The sequence below is a fragment of the Theropithecus gelada genome, chromosome 9 (assembly GCF_003255815.1).
Source record: "Theropithecus gelada isolate Dixy chromosome 9, Tgel_1.0, whole genome shotgun sequence".
Lineage (NCBI taxonomy): Eukaryota > Metazoa > Chordata > Mammalia > Primates > Cercopithecidae > Theropithecus > Theropithecus gelada.
Genome location: NC_037677.1, coordinates 129,394,763 through 129,410,428, shown reverse-complemented (window position 1 = coordinate 129,410,428; position 15,666 = coordinate 129,394,763). Strand labels below are relative to the sequence as shown.

Here is a 15,666-nt window from a genome sequence, read left to right as displayed (position 1 = left end):
GCGAAGGCTCCCCTGTCCCTGCAATGCCTCCCGTGACGGGCTGTGGGCTGGGGAAACTGCAGTGAGCATTCTAAAGGCATCAGAGCCTTTCCCAGCATTTCCTAAAGACCTCTGAGATGTGAGCAGTTTCCTGCGACATCCGGGTTCTTCCTCTCTACCGGATGATTTCCATCGGCATGAAAACAAGAGACTCCCCTCTTCACTCCTGCACCCTCCACATTCCCAGCACTCCCCAAGGGAGGGCTCATGGCTCCCTCCAGATCAGCCAGTCCTCCCTGACACCCGCCCCAGTGCCCTTGCCGACCATCACCCAAAACTGCCTCTGCCTGGCTTGCCACGCCCAGGCAGCAGCAGGCGCCTCTGTTGGCAGCTGGGGCCCAACAGCTCCTGAACCGCCCGCTGACGGGGCTTCCAGAACCTTCTTCTGTGCCCCACTCCCACCCCCCTCCTTATCCTGCTCCTCCTACCACCTCTCCCTGTGAAGCCCACCAGGAGCACTGTTGGGGGCCGCCCCGTGCGCCTGTCCAGGCCTCCCGCAGGCTACACCCAGCAGGGCAGCGCCAGGCATGGCAGGCCTTTCTTCTGAGGACAAGTTTGCCCGGAACCCCCATAGGGCATCTCGGGATCAACAGGGACACGGCCCACCCATGGGCAGAGCAGGAAAGGCAGGGAGGCCCCCTCATCCCGTCTTCAGAATGTTCCACGCCAGCCCCCCACCAGCCTCCACCACTGCCAGACCTGGGGCCATGGGCGCCCAAGCCGCCATTCTTTGTGACCCTTCTAGGAGAATCGCTCAACGTTATTCTCATGGGTTCTTAATTAGAGACCTTGAACTCATTCACCCGTGGAGTGGCAAGTCCCCCCCAGGGCCAGCCACACCTGCTCCAAACGCCCACACGTGTCAGGGCTGCGAGGGGCCAGCCACACCTGCTCCAAACGCCCACACGTGTCAGGGCTGCGAGGGGCCAGCCACACCTGCTCCAAACGCCCACATGTGTCAGGGCTTCGAGGGGCCAGGGCCTGCCAAGGAGACGTGCCCAGTGTCCTCCCTGCCTGGGCACAGCCCCGACAAGAGCCGCTGCAGGGAAGGTGTGGGATGGTCAGCAGGGAGCCCCAGGGCCAGGGGTGTCCTGCTGTGGAGTGAGACTGAGGGACACCCACGGAGCCAGTGTGCTCATGGGCATGTCCCTGCAGCCCCCAGTGCCCACACCCCCGGCCAGCCCCGCTCTGTGCTCTAGGGGCCTCACCTGACAGTAGCTGACGGGACGTAAGACCACCAGAGCACTAAAGCTTGGGGAGCCCTGTGGGTCTGAGCGTCCCTCACCCAGGAGTGGAGGGTGGGCGGAGTGGGTGGCGGGTGGGTTTTCAGTGCTGCAAACGTGGATTTCATCCCTGCCCAGGTTTCCTTGATGACAGCAGGAAAATCAGTTCTAGAAAGCGGACCCCTGGCAGCAACCAGCTCACATCTGTTATTGCCTAAAAAAGAGAAGGAGAATGAGAGGAGTAAAGAGAAGGAGAAGGAGAAGGGAAAGGAGGAGAAAGCCAAGGAGCCCAAGCAGGTGGTGCCCAGGCGGCCGCGGTGGAGAGGCCGGGCCCAGGATGGCCTGTGCCTCAGTTTCCCTGCCTGTCAGGGTTCTCGGAGGAGCCCCAGGTGGCCTCAGTGCTGAGGCTGGGCCCTGGCCGGCCTCTGTGCCGCGGTTTCTCTCCCTGTCAAGGTTCTTGGAGGACAATGTGAGGGAATGTCTGTAAAGCACCCTGGTTTGTCCCTGGCGGGAATCCCAGGCCTGGAGCTAGCCACGTAACGCATGTGGCTTGCACAAAGCACGTTGTCCCAGGTCTGCCAGGCTCGGAGGCCATGGCAGTAGACACAGCCCAGGGTCTAGGTCCCAGGGCAGTGAGAAAAGTGTTTTTTTAATCCCACGAAACCTTTCTCTCTGCAAGTATCCACTTCTGAAAGTGCTGGGCAGAGAAACCACTTGGCCGCCCAGCTTCCCAGAGCGGGACGCTCACACCTGGACCCTGGCACGAGCACTGCTGAGCTCACCAGTCAGCTGTCACTGAGGGGAGACGCAGGAGGCAGAGGCTGCAGAGCCTTAGCTCCTGGAAGTCCTGAGCCTGGGCACCCCCAGGCCAACTCTGGCTGTGCACAGGGCAGAAAGCTTTGCGTGCACTGCCTGGAAACAGTGTCAGAGGCTGGATCTGGGTGCTCGCTGGGGTCTGCTGGTCGGGGGGATGCCGGCTCCCCAGGGCTGTGGCCTGCCTGCTGCACAGCCATGCCGGTGGGGGCGGGGGGGCGGCGTCTGCTGTTTCCACCGTTTCAGGGAAATCCTGCATTCTTGCCTTTCTAGTGCCAAAGCCCAGCTCCTAACAAACAACTGGAAGACTTACCCACGAGCATAGAAGAGTGGGCTTCCTACTCCTGCCCCGAGGAAGTGCTGTCTGTGCTGAAACAGGACAGAAGTGACTCTACTGTTAACCCCTCAAGTATCCAGAAGCCGGTACGTTCACATAAGGAAAAGGCTCAAAACCTTCGTCACAGCATGGTGTCCCCTGACCTGTCCCCAGGTCCAGTTTCCACTGTGAACTGTAGCCAGAAAAAGGAGGACAGGACAGAGTTCCATCAGCCCCCAGCCCCCTACAGGCCCTCCCAGCACCACTGTCTGCCCCTAACTACCGACACCCAGGAAAGCCTTCCTTCTTCCCCACCCAAGTCCAACACGCACCTAGCAAGACAGGACAGGTGTTCATGACAAGCTCCCACAGCGGGGTGCTTAAAACAACAGGAACTGATCCCCTCACAGTTCTGGAGGCCGGAAGCTGAAAATCAGTTTCCCTGGGCCCAAATCCAGGTGTCGGGAGGGTGACACCCTCCACGGGGCCCGGGGAAGATCCCTCTTGTCTCATCCCGGTCGGCCTCTGTGGTCACATGGCCTCCTCTTTTGTCGCAGATCAAATCTCCCGCTCCCTCCCACAGAATTACATTTAGGGCTCACCTGGACTATCCCGGAGACCCTCCCCACCTCGGAGTCCTCACCTTATCACACCCGCAAGTCCTTTTCGCCATTCTGTGGTCATGCACACAGCTCCAGGGACTAGGACTGGGTGTCCACTAGATCTCTGTGCCTTGTTGGGGTGGATTCTCTTTGGTGAGCGTCCTTCACCTGGGACTCCGTCTGTGGGACCTGCCAGGCTCACTGTGTCCCCATGATTTGTTTCGTGCATTGCTGTGGGTGGCCTATTGGGTGGACAGGCCATGGTCTGTCTGAGTTTGTTTCATGCGTTGCTGTGGGTGGCAATTATGTGGACAGGCCATGGTCTGTGTTTGTTTCCATGCATTGTTGTGGGTTGCCCATTGCATGGACAGGCCATGGTCTGTCGATGTGTTTCGTGCATTGCTGTGGGTGGCCCATTGCGTGGACAGGCCATGGTCTGTGTTTCATGCATTGCTGTGGGTGGCCCATTGCGTGGACAGGCCATGGTTCGTCCATCCACCTGCTGGTGGATGGGCTGTTTCCGGTTAACAGCTACTACATGAAGCTTTTGTGACTATCCGTGCACTGTGTCCTGGTGCCCACATGCCCCCATGCCTGGAGGACACACCCATCACAGACTTTCTGGACCATGGAGGATGTGAATCTCCACCTGTGATGTTTAGTGCCACACTGCCATGCTGCCCTCCACAGTGGTCATTCAGTTCACTGCTGTGCCTGCCATGGGTAGAGTGGCCCTGTGCAGATCTCTGCTGATGACACTCCCCTCAATCTCAGCAGCCAGTGGGTGGGCAGTGGCATTCCCCAACGTTTAATGGGACACTCCTGGCCACAGTGAGGTTGGCCTTCAGTGCTTCCTATCCTTGGAGGTCCTCTCTTGTGTTGTGCCCTCCAGGCTATTGCCCATATTTAATTAAGCTTTCTGAGTTTTCTTTATTGGTTTGAAGGAATTTTTTATTCTGGAAAATCGCATGAGCAGCCATGTGACCAGCAGATCCGCCTCCACTTCATGCCTTGCCTTTCCACTCTGTTAAGGAGGTCTTTTTGGGAACAGGGATTAGTAGTTTTAATGTAATAAGAGTCATTAGTCTTTTCCTTTGTAATTAGTTAGTTTTTTGTGTGTCCTTTTTTTATGTTTTCATTTCTGGAGGTTGTACAGATACTCTGTTATAGTATTTTTCCAAAAAGTAGAAATATTTTGCACCTTTATAGTTTTGCCTGTCACCTGAACTTGATGTGTGTGTGTGGTGTGAGGTAGGGGTCAAGCCTCAAGCTTGGCAGTCAGGGTGTCCCGTTGTTCTGACACCACTTCCTGAAATGTCACTGGCCACCTTCCCTGCTGGCTGCACTGGGCATGAGCAGGTGCCCACCTGTGCATGGGGTTGCTTTGGGGTCTCTCTTGCTTTCTGTTAGTTTTTTGTCCTTGCAGCATCATCTCAGTGTCAATTACTGAGCTTCACAACCATGAGTATTTGGTAAAGAAAATCTCCTTACCTCATTCTTCAGGACGGTTGGGCTACTCTTTTTATTCTCCATTGCATGTCCATGTGTATTTTAGAATCAGTGTGTCAGACCCATCACAAACCCTGGTAGAGTTTTTACTGACATTGCATTGAATCTGTAAGTTACTTTGTGGAGAACCGACATTGTTATGGTGTTGAGCGTTTTGATCCATGGACATGGTCTGTCTCTGCATTGACTTAGGTCATCTTCAACGTCTCTTAACAATAGACCAGAGTTTTCTACATGGCAGTTATACATGTCAGATTTATTTCTGTGTATTTGAAACGTTTGATGCTGTTGTAAATATAGCTTTGTTGTTTCATGTTTAAACTCCAGATAAACTGTGGAAATGTAATTGTTTTCATTTTGGCCTTGTAAGCATCCATTTTGTTAAGCTCTTTATAACTTTAGTAATTTGTCTGTAGATTATTTTGGATTTTGTGTGTACATCATCGTTTTATCTGCAAACACATTTTTCTTTTTTAGTTTCCACTCTTTACACTGTTTTTTCTTTACCTTGCTTTATATTCTGGCAAGGACCTCCAGTATGAGGTTGAATAAAAATGGTGATAACATCTATTTTTATGTTGCGCACCCTATCCCAAAGGAAAGTTTCCAACATTTTACTCGGAAGTATAAATGATGTTTGTTGTAGGTTTTTATAGATCTTTATTGATTAAGGAAGTTTATTTCTATTCGCTAAGAATTTTAGTCATGAATGCTTTTATATTTTTATCAAATATTTTTCTCCATCTATGCAGATGGTGTTTTCCTCCTTCATTCCTTGAATTAATTACCTTGATTGTTTCTAATGATTATCACAATAGGGCAGCTTGGCTGTACTGTCACTCACTCTATGTCACCAGCTTTGGTTGGCGGCTCTTCTGTCCAGGGTATGTGCATCTGTGCTTGTGAGGAAGACGACGTTTAATTTTCCTTTCATGTGTGTCCTCCTCAGGATGTGGTAAAAGTTATGCTGGCCTTTTAGTCAGTTAGCAAGTATTCCTTTCTGACCATTGTTAGGAGAAATTTGTATAAGATTGGTAGTTATTTCATCCTTAAATGTCTGGAAGAATTCCCCGGTAAAGCCATCTGAGCCCAGAGCTTCTGTTTGAGAAAATTTTAAATTATGGATCCAATTTATTTCATAGTTACAGAATTCTTCAGAGTTTCTGTTTCTTCTTGTAACAGTTTTCATGGGTTGCATTTTTTCTGGGATGTTTTTATTTAAAATGCATTTTGGATATATTGTCATGAAGTTGTTCTCAATGTCCTTGTATTACCTTTTAATGCCTGTGAGATCTGTAGAGCCCTGTCACCCCTCGCTCGCTCTCCCGATCAGCCTCACCAGGAGTGATCAATTCCATCGACCTCTCAAGGGACCCCATGCTTTCCAGGCTGCCCGCACGGCCCCTCTGCCTGGCTGTCATCCCTGAGGGAATGGCCTCCTCCTATATTGCCTGGAATTCTAAGGTGCAGCCCTTCAAGAACCCAGCCTGAGAGAGAGAGTGAGAGAGTGGAGCTCTTGGTGGGCCCTGAACCCAGTTTTCTAAGCCCAGCCTGCAGCACGGTGCAGAGCGCCATGAGACCCTCGGCTGTGTCAGTGCCTGATAGCCAGGCTCATGTCCCTGGATGCATACTGACTTCCAGATCTCGGCCCAGTCATTCTTTGAATATTGATTTCCTCCAGTTCTTAGAAGTACATTTTTACAACAGGTCATCCAACTTTCCTAATTTCCCACTCAAGAGTAATGGTTTTAACAAACTGAGTCCAACATCATAGGAAGCATTAGCTCTTCTTTATATATTAAATGTTTAAGTGGTTGTGTGTGCACACAAAGAAATTTCTCTCTCTAGTGAGTCAGTAGTTTTTAGTGGAAAAATGAAACAGACACATAAATTTGAATAAATCCATGAATGGGTGTGTTTCTTGTGGGGATCTTCATACTTGGGTGCTGATGTTCACAAAGATGATCACATGTGACAAAATGAAACCCATGAGTGGAAGAGGGAAGGAAGAGAGCACAGCCTCCATCCGTCCCACAGAAGCGTGCTGAGCACCTGCTGTATGCAGACACGTGCTGGCACGGGGAGGGAGGGGGTTCTCTGAGGAGAGACCCTTATGCTTGTGGCCTACACCCGCTCTGGTGACCTCCTGTGTGTGTTATGTGTTCATGTAGACGTACAGTTTGTATTTCCTGGACCACCTGGTCAAGGCCCTGCAGAAGATGTGCCTGCATGAACTCACGGTCCCCATCCTGCAGTTGGGGGTGCTGATTTCGGACTCCGTGGTGGGAAGCAAGGGCCTGGCGGATCTCTACCACCTTCGGTGAGTACAGTTCCTTTTTTGGAGTGTGATTTCCCCAAAGAATACAAAAATGAACAGCATGTTAAAATATTAATTCTGTAGTTGACTGTGTAAATAATAAAGTCCCTGGGACTTGCACACCAAGTAAATAAAAATATTTGAATATAAAAATGGTGTTTTTGGTTGGGATGGGAGGACTATTTGATCCCAGGAGTTTGAGAGCAGCCTGGGCAACGTAGCAAGACCCCATCTCTACAGAAAATTTAAAAAATATGTTAGCCAGGTATGATGCCACACACCTGTTGTCCCAACTACTCAGGAGGCTGAGGCAAGAGGATCACCTGAGCCTAAGAAGTCGAGGCTGCAGTGAGCTATGATCGTGCCCCTGCACTCTAGCCTGGGCAACAGAGCATGACCCTATTACTAAAAATTTAAAAAATAAAATATGATATTTTTATTTTAAAATTTCTACCTGATCCTTAAGAGAATATTCTTGTTTTAAGGAAATACAGGCCTATCTTGGAGATATTGTGGGTTAGGTTCCAAAACAAAACAAATATCATAATAAAGCAAGTCACATGAACTTTTTGGCTTTCCAGAGTATATAAAAGTTAGGTTTACACTATTCTGTAGTCTATGAAGTGTGCGATAGCATTATGTCTAAAAAATGTACATACATCCATTTAAAATGTATGTGCTAAAAATGCTAAAAAGGCTGGCAATTTCTTAAAATAAGACAACAATAAAATTTGCCACATGAATCAACTCTTTCACAGATTTATCTGTAGCATGCAACACTGTTTGATAGCATTTTACCCATGGCAGAAGTTCTTTCAAAATTGGAGTCAGTCTCTTAAATGCTATTCCCACTTTATCAACTCAATGTATGGAATATTCTAGGTCCCTTTTGTCATTTCCACAGTGTTCACAGCATCTTCACCAGGAGCAGATCCCATCTCAAGAAATCACTTTCTCTGCTCGTCCGTAAGAGGCAATTCTGCATCCATTCAGGTTTTCTCTTGAGACTGTGGCAATTCAGGGCCATCTTGAGGTTCCACTTCTGATTCTGCTTCTCTTGCTGTTTCCCCCACACCTGTAGCTCCTTCTACTGAAGTCTTGAATCCTCAAAGTCATCCATGAGGGTTGGAATCAACTTCTTCCAAATTCCTGTTAATGTTGCTATTTTGGCCTCCTCCCATGAATCAGGAATGTTCTTAATGGGATCTAGAATGACGAATCCTTTCCAGAAGGTTTTCAATTCGCTTTGCCCAGATCCGTCAGAAGAATCACTCTCTGTGGCCGCTGTAACTTTATTAAATGTGCTTTGTAAATAGTCAGACTTGAAAGTCGAAATGACGCCTCGATCCACGGGCTGCGTGGCTGCGGTGTTAGCCGTGGTGTTAGCAGGCATGGGACAGAATTCATCTCCTTGTACATCTCCGTGAGAGCTCTTGGGTGGCCGAAGCATTGCCAGTGAGCAGTACTATTTTGAAAGGAATCTGTTTTTCTGAGCAGTAGGTCTCAAAAGTGGGCTTTAAATATTCAGCAAACCATGCTGTCAACAGAGGCGCTGACACCAGGCTTTGTCGTCCTCTTACAGAGCACAGGCAGAGTGCATTGAGCATCATTCTTTTTTTTTATTTTTTTTTTTTAGGCAGAGTCTTGCTGTGTCACCCAGGCTGGAGTGCGGTGGTGCCATCTCAGCTCACTGCAAGCTCCACCTCCCGGGTTCACACCATTTTTCTGCCTCAGCCTCCCAAGTAGCTGGGACTACAAGCGCCCACCAACATGCCTGGCTAATTTTTTGTATTTTTTTTTTTAGTGGAGACAGGGTTTCACAATGTTAGCCAGGATGGTCTCGATCTCCTGACCTCGTGATCTGCCCTCCTCGGCCTCCCAAAGTGCTGAGATTACAGGCGTGAGCCACCACGCCCGGCCAATAGAGCATCATTCTTAAAGGCCCTGGAATTTTCAGAATGGTGAATGAGGACTGGCTTTGACTCAAAGTCCCCGGCCGCGTTAACCCCAAGCAAGAGAGTCCGCCTGTGCCTGGAAGCTTGGAAGCCAGGCATTGACTTTTCTTCGCTAGCTATGAAAGTCCTAGAAGGCATCTTCTTCCAACAGAAGGCTGTGTGGTCTGCAACTGAAATCTGTTGTTTAGCGTAGCCACCATCGATGCTCTTATTAGCTGGATCTTCCGGCTAAAGCTTCAGCTTCTCCGTCAGCACTTGCTGCTTCACCTGGCACTTATATGTTATGGAGACGGCTTCTGTCCTTAAACCTCACGAGCCCACCTCTGCCAGCTTCAAACTTTTCTTCTGCAGCTGCCTCACGTCTCCTGGCCTTCATGGGATTGAAGAGAGTGAGGGCCTCGCTCTGGCTTAGGCTTCGGCCTAAAGGAATGTTGTGACTGGTTTGCTCTTTGGCGCAGACCGTGGAAACTTATTCATATCAGCACTGAGGTGGCTTCACTTTCTCGTCATTTGTGTTCATACGTTCCCTGTAGGAGCTTTGAATTTCCTTTCAGAACTTTCCCTTTGCACTTACAACTTGGTTAACTGGTGCAGGGCCGAGCTTCCAGTCTGTCTCCACTTCTGACACGCTTTCCTCACTGAACTGAATCATTTTTGGCTTTTCCTTTAAAGTGAGGGACGTGTGACTGTTCCTTTCTTTGGAACACTTAGAGCCCATCGCAGGGTTACTAACTGGCCTAATTTCAAAACTTCTGTGTCTTGGGGAATAGGGAGGCCCGAGGGGAGGGAGAGAAGTGGGGGGGCAGCCAAGCTGTGGAGCAGTCAGAACCCACGGGACATTTGTCGACTCAGTTCACTGTCATATATGGGCGTGGTTGATGGTGCCCAAAACAATTATAATGGTGACCGCAAAGATCACTGAACACAGATCACCGTAACAGAATCATAATAATATTTTGATTTTTTGAAATATTTTGAGAATCACCAGAATGTGACACAGAGACACCGAGTGCGGAGGTGCTGTTGGAAAATGGTGCCGATGGACTTGGTCGCTCAGGGCTGCAGTTTGTAAAATATGCAGTATCTGAGCAGCACAACAAAGCACAGTGTGATAAATGAAAGCGTGCCCGGGCCACTGAAGGATCTGGGAGAAAGGCCGCAAGTTGCATCTTCAGCTTGCTCAGATATCCCAGGGGCGGGAGCGGGAGAGGAAGCTGGAGCAGGTGTGGTCATGGGGCCAAGAGGGGCCACCGGGGCCTGCACAGGGATGCTTCCTGGCGTCTGTGCAACTTTCCTGCTTGCCTGAAAGCATTTTACAAGAATAGGGTTTTCAACAGGAGTCAAGGCTTCTCTGCTTGTGGTGGTGGCTGCTGAGCCCACCTGAGGGCCTCCTCCTCTCCTCAGGCGGCATCCAGGAGGCAACAGATAATGCCTCACACGAGATCTGTGAAGGAGCAGGAAAAAATCCCATGTGAAATGTGATGGAGCTACCTGGCACTTTCCCCTAGTAATTTCGCTTACCTTGAAAAATGATTGAAAACATCATCCAAGTACGCCTCAATGTTTTAGGTGACCATTTTCTGTGAAACACACTCGTAGCTTTGTTTCTGGCTCCCTCCGCTCCCGCGCGGCACTGACACTCCCGGCCACACTCCCCACAGCCTCGCCCACGTGTGCTCCGAGCTGAAGCTGAGCGAAGCAGCTGCGCACCATGAAGAGGCGGTCGGGCAGGTGTACGTCAGCGAGCTGGAGCAGGCCAGGTGGGTGTGGTCCCACCCGGCGCCGCCCGGGGCTTGAGTCTTGCCCTTGGTGTGGCCGGGTAAAAGCCAGCCACCCAGCCACCCTCTGCCCTGGACTCCTGCTCCTCTGGGGAGAGTGAGCACTTGGGGGCACGGCTGTGGCTGGTTCTCCTGGGTCATGCTGGAGGTGGGTAACTCATGGTGCACAGATAACTCGTATCGTCTGTTTTACTCACCTTAGCTGCAGGAAAGAGATCGCATTGAAAAAAGAGAAAAATAAGGAACCTTTATTAGAAGAAAGCCTGCCAACACTGAGCGAGCAGACACTTCCCATCCGGCCTGGGGAGATCAAACCGCTGGAAGCCAAGGACAAGGTGAACCTCACCGCCCAGAATCCTTCTGACCTGCAGCCCGGTGGACACCGGTGCCCTCATGGCCGTGCAGGGCTGCAGCTGAGCCAGGAGGCCGGCCTGTGTGTCTGTCAGTGTGCGAGGGGCCGGCCTGTGTGTCTGTCAGTGTGCGAGGGGCCGGCCTGTGTGTGTCAGTGTGCGAGGGGCCGGCCTGTGTGTGTGTCAGTGTGCGAGGGGCCGGCCTGTGTGTCCTGCAGCTGAGCCAGGAGGCCGGCCTGTCTGTCAGTGTGCGAGGGGCCGGCCTGTGTGTGTCAGTGTGCGAGGGGCCGGCCTGTGTGTGTGTCAGTGTGCGAGGGGCCGGCCTGTGTGTGTGTCAGTGTGCGAGGGGCCAGCCTGTCTGCCAGTGTGCGAGGGGCCAGCCCATGTCTATCAGTGTGCGAGGGGCCGGCCCGTGTCTGTCAGTGTGCGAGGGGCCGGCCTGTGTGTGTCAGTGTGCGAGGGGCCGGCCTGTGTGTGTGTCAGTGTGTGAGGGGCCGGCCTGTGTCTGTGTGCGAGGGGCCGGCCTGTGTGTGTGTCAGTGTGCGAGGGGCCGGCCTGTGTGTCTATCAGTGTGCGAGGGGCCGGCCTGTGTCAGTGTGCGAGGGGCCAGCCTGTGTGTGTGTCAGTGTGCGAGGGGCCGGCCTGTGTGTGTGTCAGTGTGCGAGGGGCCGGCCTGTGTGTCTGTCAGTGTGCGAGGGGCCGGCCTGTGTGTCTGTCAGTGTGCGAGGGGCCGGCCTGTGTGTCAGTGTGCGAGGGGCTGGCCTGTGTCTGTCAGTGTGCGAGGGGCCGGCCTGTGTGTGTCAGTGTGCGAGGGGCTTCCTGTGAGTGATTTCTCTTCCCGTGGGCCCTGGAATTCCCCGGGAAAGATGAGCTTTATGTGCACCACAGGCCTCCCTGGAACAGGCCTGCCAGGTGCCTGCGCAGAGGCAGAGAGAAGGTGGGGACAGCAAAGAGGGGTCTCCACCTGGGGGTCCTCGTCGTCTGACAGAACTGGGCCTCCCGCCACCTGGTTTCCCTCAGCAGGAGAGCACAGCACCCTCTGCATTTGCCCGTAGAGGAAGGTGACCAGCCCAGCTCCTAACCCAAAACGCAGTTACCATGGGAGCACCATGGAGGAGCAAAGGTCATGCTTCCTGTGACCTGGCAGTCAGGACAGGACAGGGGCTCAGCACAGGACCTGGATCCAGAACACAGCAGTGCGGGGCTCAGCCTCTGCCCCCGCTGGGGTCTCTGCTTAGCGAGGAGAGGGTGGGAGGATGTGGGGTAGGCCCAGATCCCAGTGCAGGGGCTCAGCCACCGGCCTACGCCAGGGGTGCCCTAGCAAGGCCAGGTGCACAGCCGCAGGCAGGCCCAGATCCCAGGGTTGGTCGGCAGCACGAAGTGGGGCAGGGGGTCCTACACCCCAGTGTGTGTGTGTGTGTGTGGAGTAGCAAAGGCTCTACGTGGCTAGTGGTGGTCTTGGTTGGCTGCAAGGGGATTCGTGAGAAGAGAGAGGTGCACAGGGTGCAAGAGGCCTGTCGGGGGAAAGGCAAAGGCCTGAGCCCTGGCCTCAGGGCGCACGGGAAGCTTGTGAGGCGCCCACAGTGCCTAGGCCAGCAGGGAGCCCTCGGTGTGGTGTGGTTCCTGAGTCACAGGGACGGCTGCTGAGCCAGAGCTCGTCCCGTGGGACTCGGAGGTCGCAGCGTCAGGACCCTGCCGCCTGGGGCTGCGGTGTCTTCCAGATTTTGAAGATGAATGGGGAGACCGGGAGGGGCCTGGATGGGACGTCCTTTCCCCTCCTGTGGATGCTGAAGGCAGAAGTTCTGCTGGAGATGAACCTGTACCAGCCTGCACGGCTGCTCCTGTCGGAGGCTCATCTGGCTTTCCAGGTGAGGAGCCCCTCCCAGCCCGTCACCATCCACGGCCGCTCCCAGCGCACTGTGCACAGCGGAGGGGCTGCAGGCGGAAGCTTGGGCTGTAGCATTCATCTCTAGCACGGCCTCTGTCTGTCCGTCTTTTGCTTTGCCACTCACACTTTCCTGAAGTTTCTATTTCCAGTACCTGTTGTGGGTCTCTGCAACCTCTCGTTTCTCTTGGTCGTCGGTGGCTCCTCTCTGCCTCCTGCCATGGTCAGTTTCTTACCTTCTGAGGCTGGATGAGAACTTGGGGAACCCCAGAGAGTGTCTGCCAGAAGTGCCACTTTGTTCTAGAGGGCGGATCGTGTGCGGGGCCGCCTGGGTCCAGGGATCCGGGTCTGGTCTGGTCTTTGTTTGTTTTGCTCTCACTCCCTGGATGTGACCCTTACGGTCCCCAGTGAAAGCCCCGGGACGTTTGCTGAGGCCCAGTCTCCCCGGCGGGCGCTGCAGCTGTTTGGTCTCAGCTGGCTCCTGCCAGGCTTTGTGACATCCTCCTCTGCCCTGAGCAGCCAAGCCCAGCTGACAGCCCTGAGGGGAAGTACGGACCTCGGACCCTTCGCCTCGGCCCCTCCTCCTGGGACTGGCCCTGCAAGCCTCAGCACTGGAAGTCCCAGCTGCAGCCTCCTCTCCTCACCCCGGGCGCTTGCATTCCCCCGGGTTTTGTTCCCCTGCAGGGATGGCAGCCCCAGGAAAAAGCCAGATGGATAGAGGCCCACGGGTGCTTCTCTCTGTGCAAAAATTGTAGTTGCCAGTTTTTGCCAGCACTGACTGCCCTCCAAACTCACCTCAGACACGTGGTGACATCTTCTGTCCAGATTTTAGAGTTGCTTTCACTGGGAGGGTGAGGCAGAGCTACAGAACCAGACAGCCTGTCACTTGTTTTGAAGAAAAACTCCAGAAAAAGAGAGGGTCCTAGAATGGTATAAAAATTCAGTGACGCCCATCAAAGCCTTGAGAGGTTCAGACTTTATCTCCAGCACTGAGGGCAGGTGTGTGAGGTCTCAGGCAGGGGACAGGTGTGTGCAGGTCTCAGGCAAGGGGACAGGTGTGTGCAGGTCTCTGATAGCAGGGACAGGTGTGTGCGGGTCTCAGGCATTGAGGACAGGTGTGTGCAGGTCTTTGATAGCAGGGACAGGTGCATTCAGGTGTCGGGCAGGGGGACAGGTGCTTGCAGGTCTCAGGCACTGAGAACAGGTGTGTGCAGGTCTCAGGAAGGGGGACAGGTGTGTGCAGGTCTCAGGCACTGAGAACAGGTGTGTGCAGATCTCAGGAAATGGGACAGGTGTGTGCAGGTCTCTGATAGCAGGGACAGGTGTGTGCAGGTCTCAGGCACTGAGGACAAGTGTGAGCAGGTCTCTGATAGCAGAGACGGGTGTGTGCATACCAGGGTCAAAAGGGAGCTTGTCTGAGGAAGGGACTGAGGATGCTGGGTGCAGCGTTCTTTTGGCCATAGCCACAGGAGAGGGCCAGCCTCTGCTGGGGCCGAGGGCCGGGGGTGTGGAAGAGCTCCTGGGAGCTCCCAGGGCGAGAGTCAAGCCCCTGAGGTGGGCAGAGGCCTGGCCTCCCTCACCCGGGGTCAGGTGATGAGAGCTCTGGGGCTTAGGGAGTGAGTCTGCTGTGTGCTGGGGCCTCCGTGGACCTGGGAGCCCAGTCCCAGGACGAATGTGACAGGTGCGACACTCCCACGAGCGCAGGTGGCCACCCTCCTTCTGCAGCCACCACCCTCCTCCTGCGGCCGCCCACCCTCCTCCTGCGGCCACCACCCTCCTCCTGCGGCCACCACCCTCCTCCTGCAACCGCCACCCTCCTCCTGCGGCCGCCCACCCTCCTCCTGCAACCGCCACCCTCCTTCTGCGGCCGCCCACCCTCCTCCTGCGGCCACCACCCTCCTCCTGCGGCCGCCCACCCTCCTCCTGCGGCCACCACCCTCCTTCTGCAACCGCCACCCTCCTTCTGCAACCGCCACCCTCCTTCTGCAACCGCGGCCGTGCAGGGATTTCGTTTCGCAGCTGGCGCTTCTGGCAGGAAGTTGTTTGTTTCCTTGATCTTTCCCTGCCCTCTTGGCTGGAGGCCTCCTGGCTCCTGTCCTCAACTCGGCCCTCAGCTCACCCTGGCTTCTCAGCCGCATCCACGTCGCAGAAAGCCTGCCTTCGTGTGCTGCCCTCCCTCCGGCCCCACCTCGCCCTCAGCCAGTGCCACCCGGCCGCCCCACCCCGAGCCTCTCTGAACCCGCTCCCCCAGGCTGGCGATGGGAGTGCGCTCTGCCCTTCCACCCTGGTCCCTCCTCGGCGGGGCTCTCTCCATCCTGCTGGTGGCACCCCTCCCGCGTGCTCTCTGGCTCTCCCCTCCCTCTCAGGCCCACCCACATGGTGGCCTTTTCTCTTGGCGTTCTGACCTCCCCTGGGCTCTCCCGCTGTGGCCTCAGCACTCAGACCCCCGCCGACCTCAGGGGACTCCAGGCTGGAAACATCTGCCCTGGGGGCTGTGGCTGTTCCTTGTGCTGCCTACTCCTCCCGACAGGGCTCTGCCCTCCCACTCAGTGTCAGCACTGGAGACCCTGGCATCAGCCTCACACGCCCCTCTACCCACCTCTACCCACCTCTACCCCAGCTCTACTCCACCTCCACCCCACCTCCACCCCTACCTCTACCCCCCTCTACCCCACCTCTACTCACCTCTACCCCACCTCTACCCACCTCTACCCCACCTCTACTCACCTCCACCCCACCTCCACCCCACCTCCACCCCACCCACCCCACCCACCCCACCTCTACCCCACCCACCCCACCTCCACTCCACCTCCACCCCACCCCCACCCCACCCCCACCCCACCTCTACCCACCTCTACCCACCTCTACCCCACCTCTAC

At 54.3% G+C, this 15,666-nt stretch overlaps 1 protein-coding gene across 1 annotated transcript in view; it reads left to right on the top strand.

Annotated features, from left to right (window-relative positions):
* CFAP46 (cilia and flagella associated protein 46) overlaps positions 1-15,666 on the top strand; it is a 119,610-nt gene that overhangs the window by 56,739 nt on the left and 47,205 nt on the right. The window contains 6 exon segments of the mRNA XM_025395562.1: positions 1,401-1,559; positions 2,349-2,498; positions 6,674-6,822; positions 10,436-10,534; positions 10,755-10,887; positions 12,624-12,770. Coding sequence (XP_025251347.1) covers positions 1,401-1,559; positions 2,349-2,498; positions 6,674-6,822; positions 10,436-10,534; positions 10,755-10,887; positions 12,624-12,770 — 837 coding nt within the window.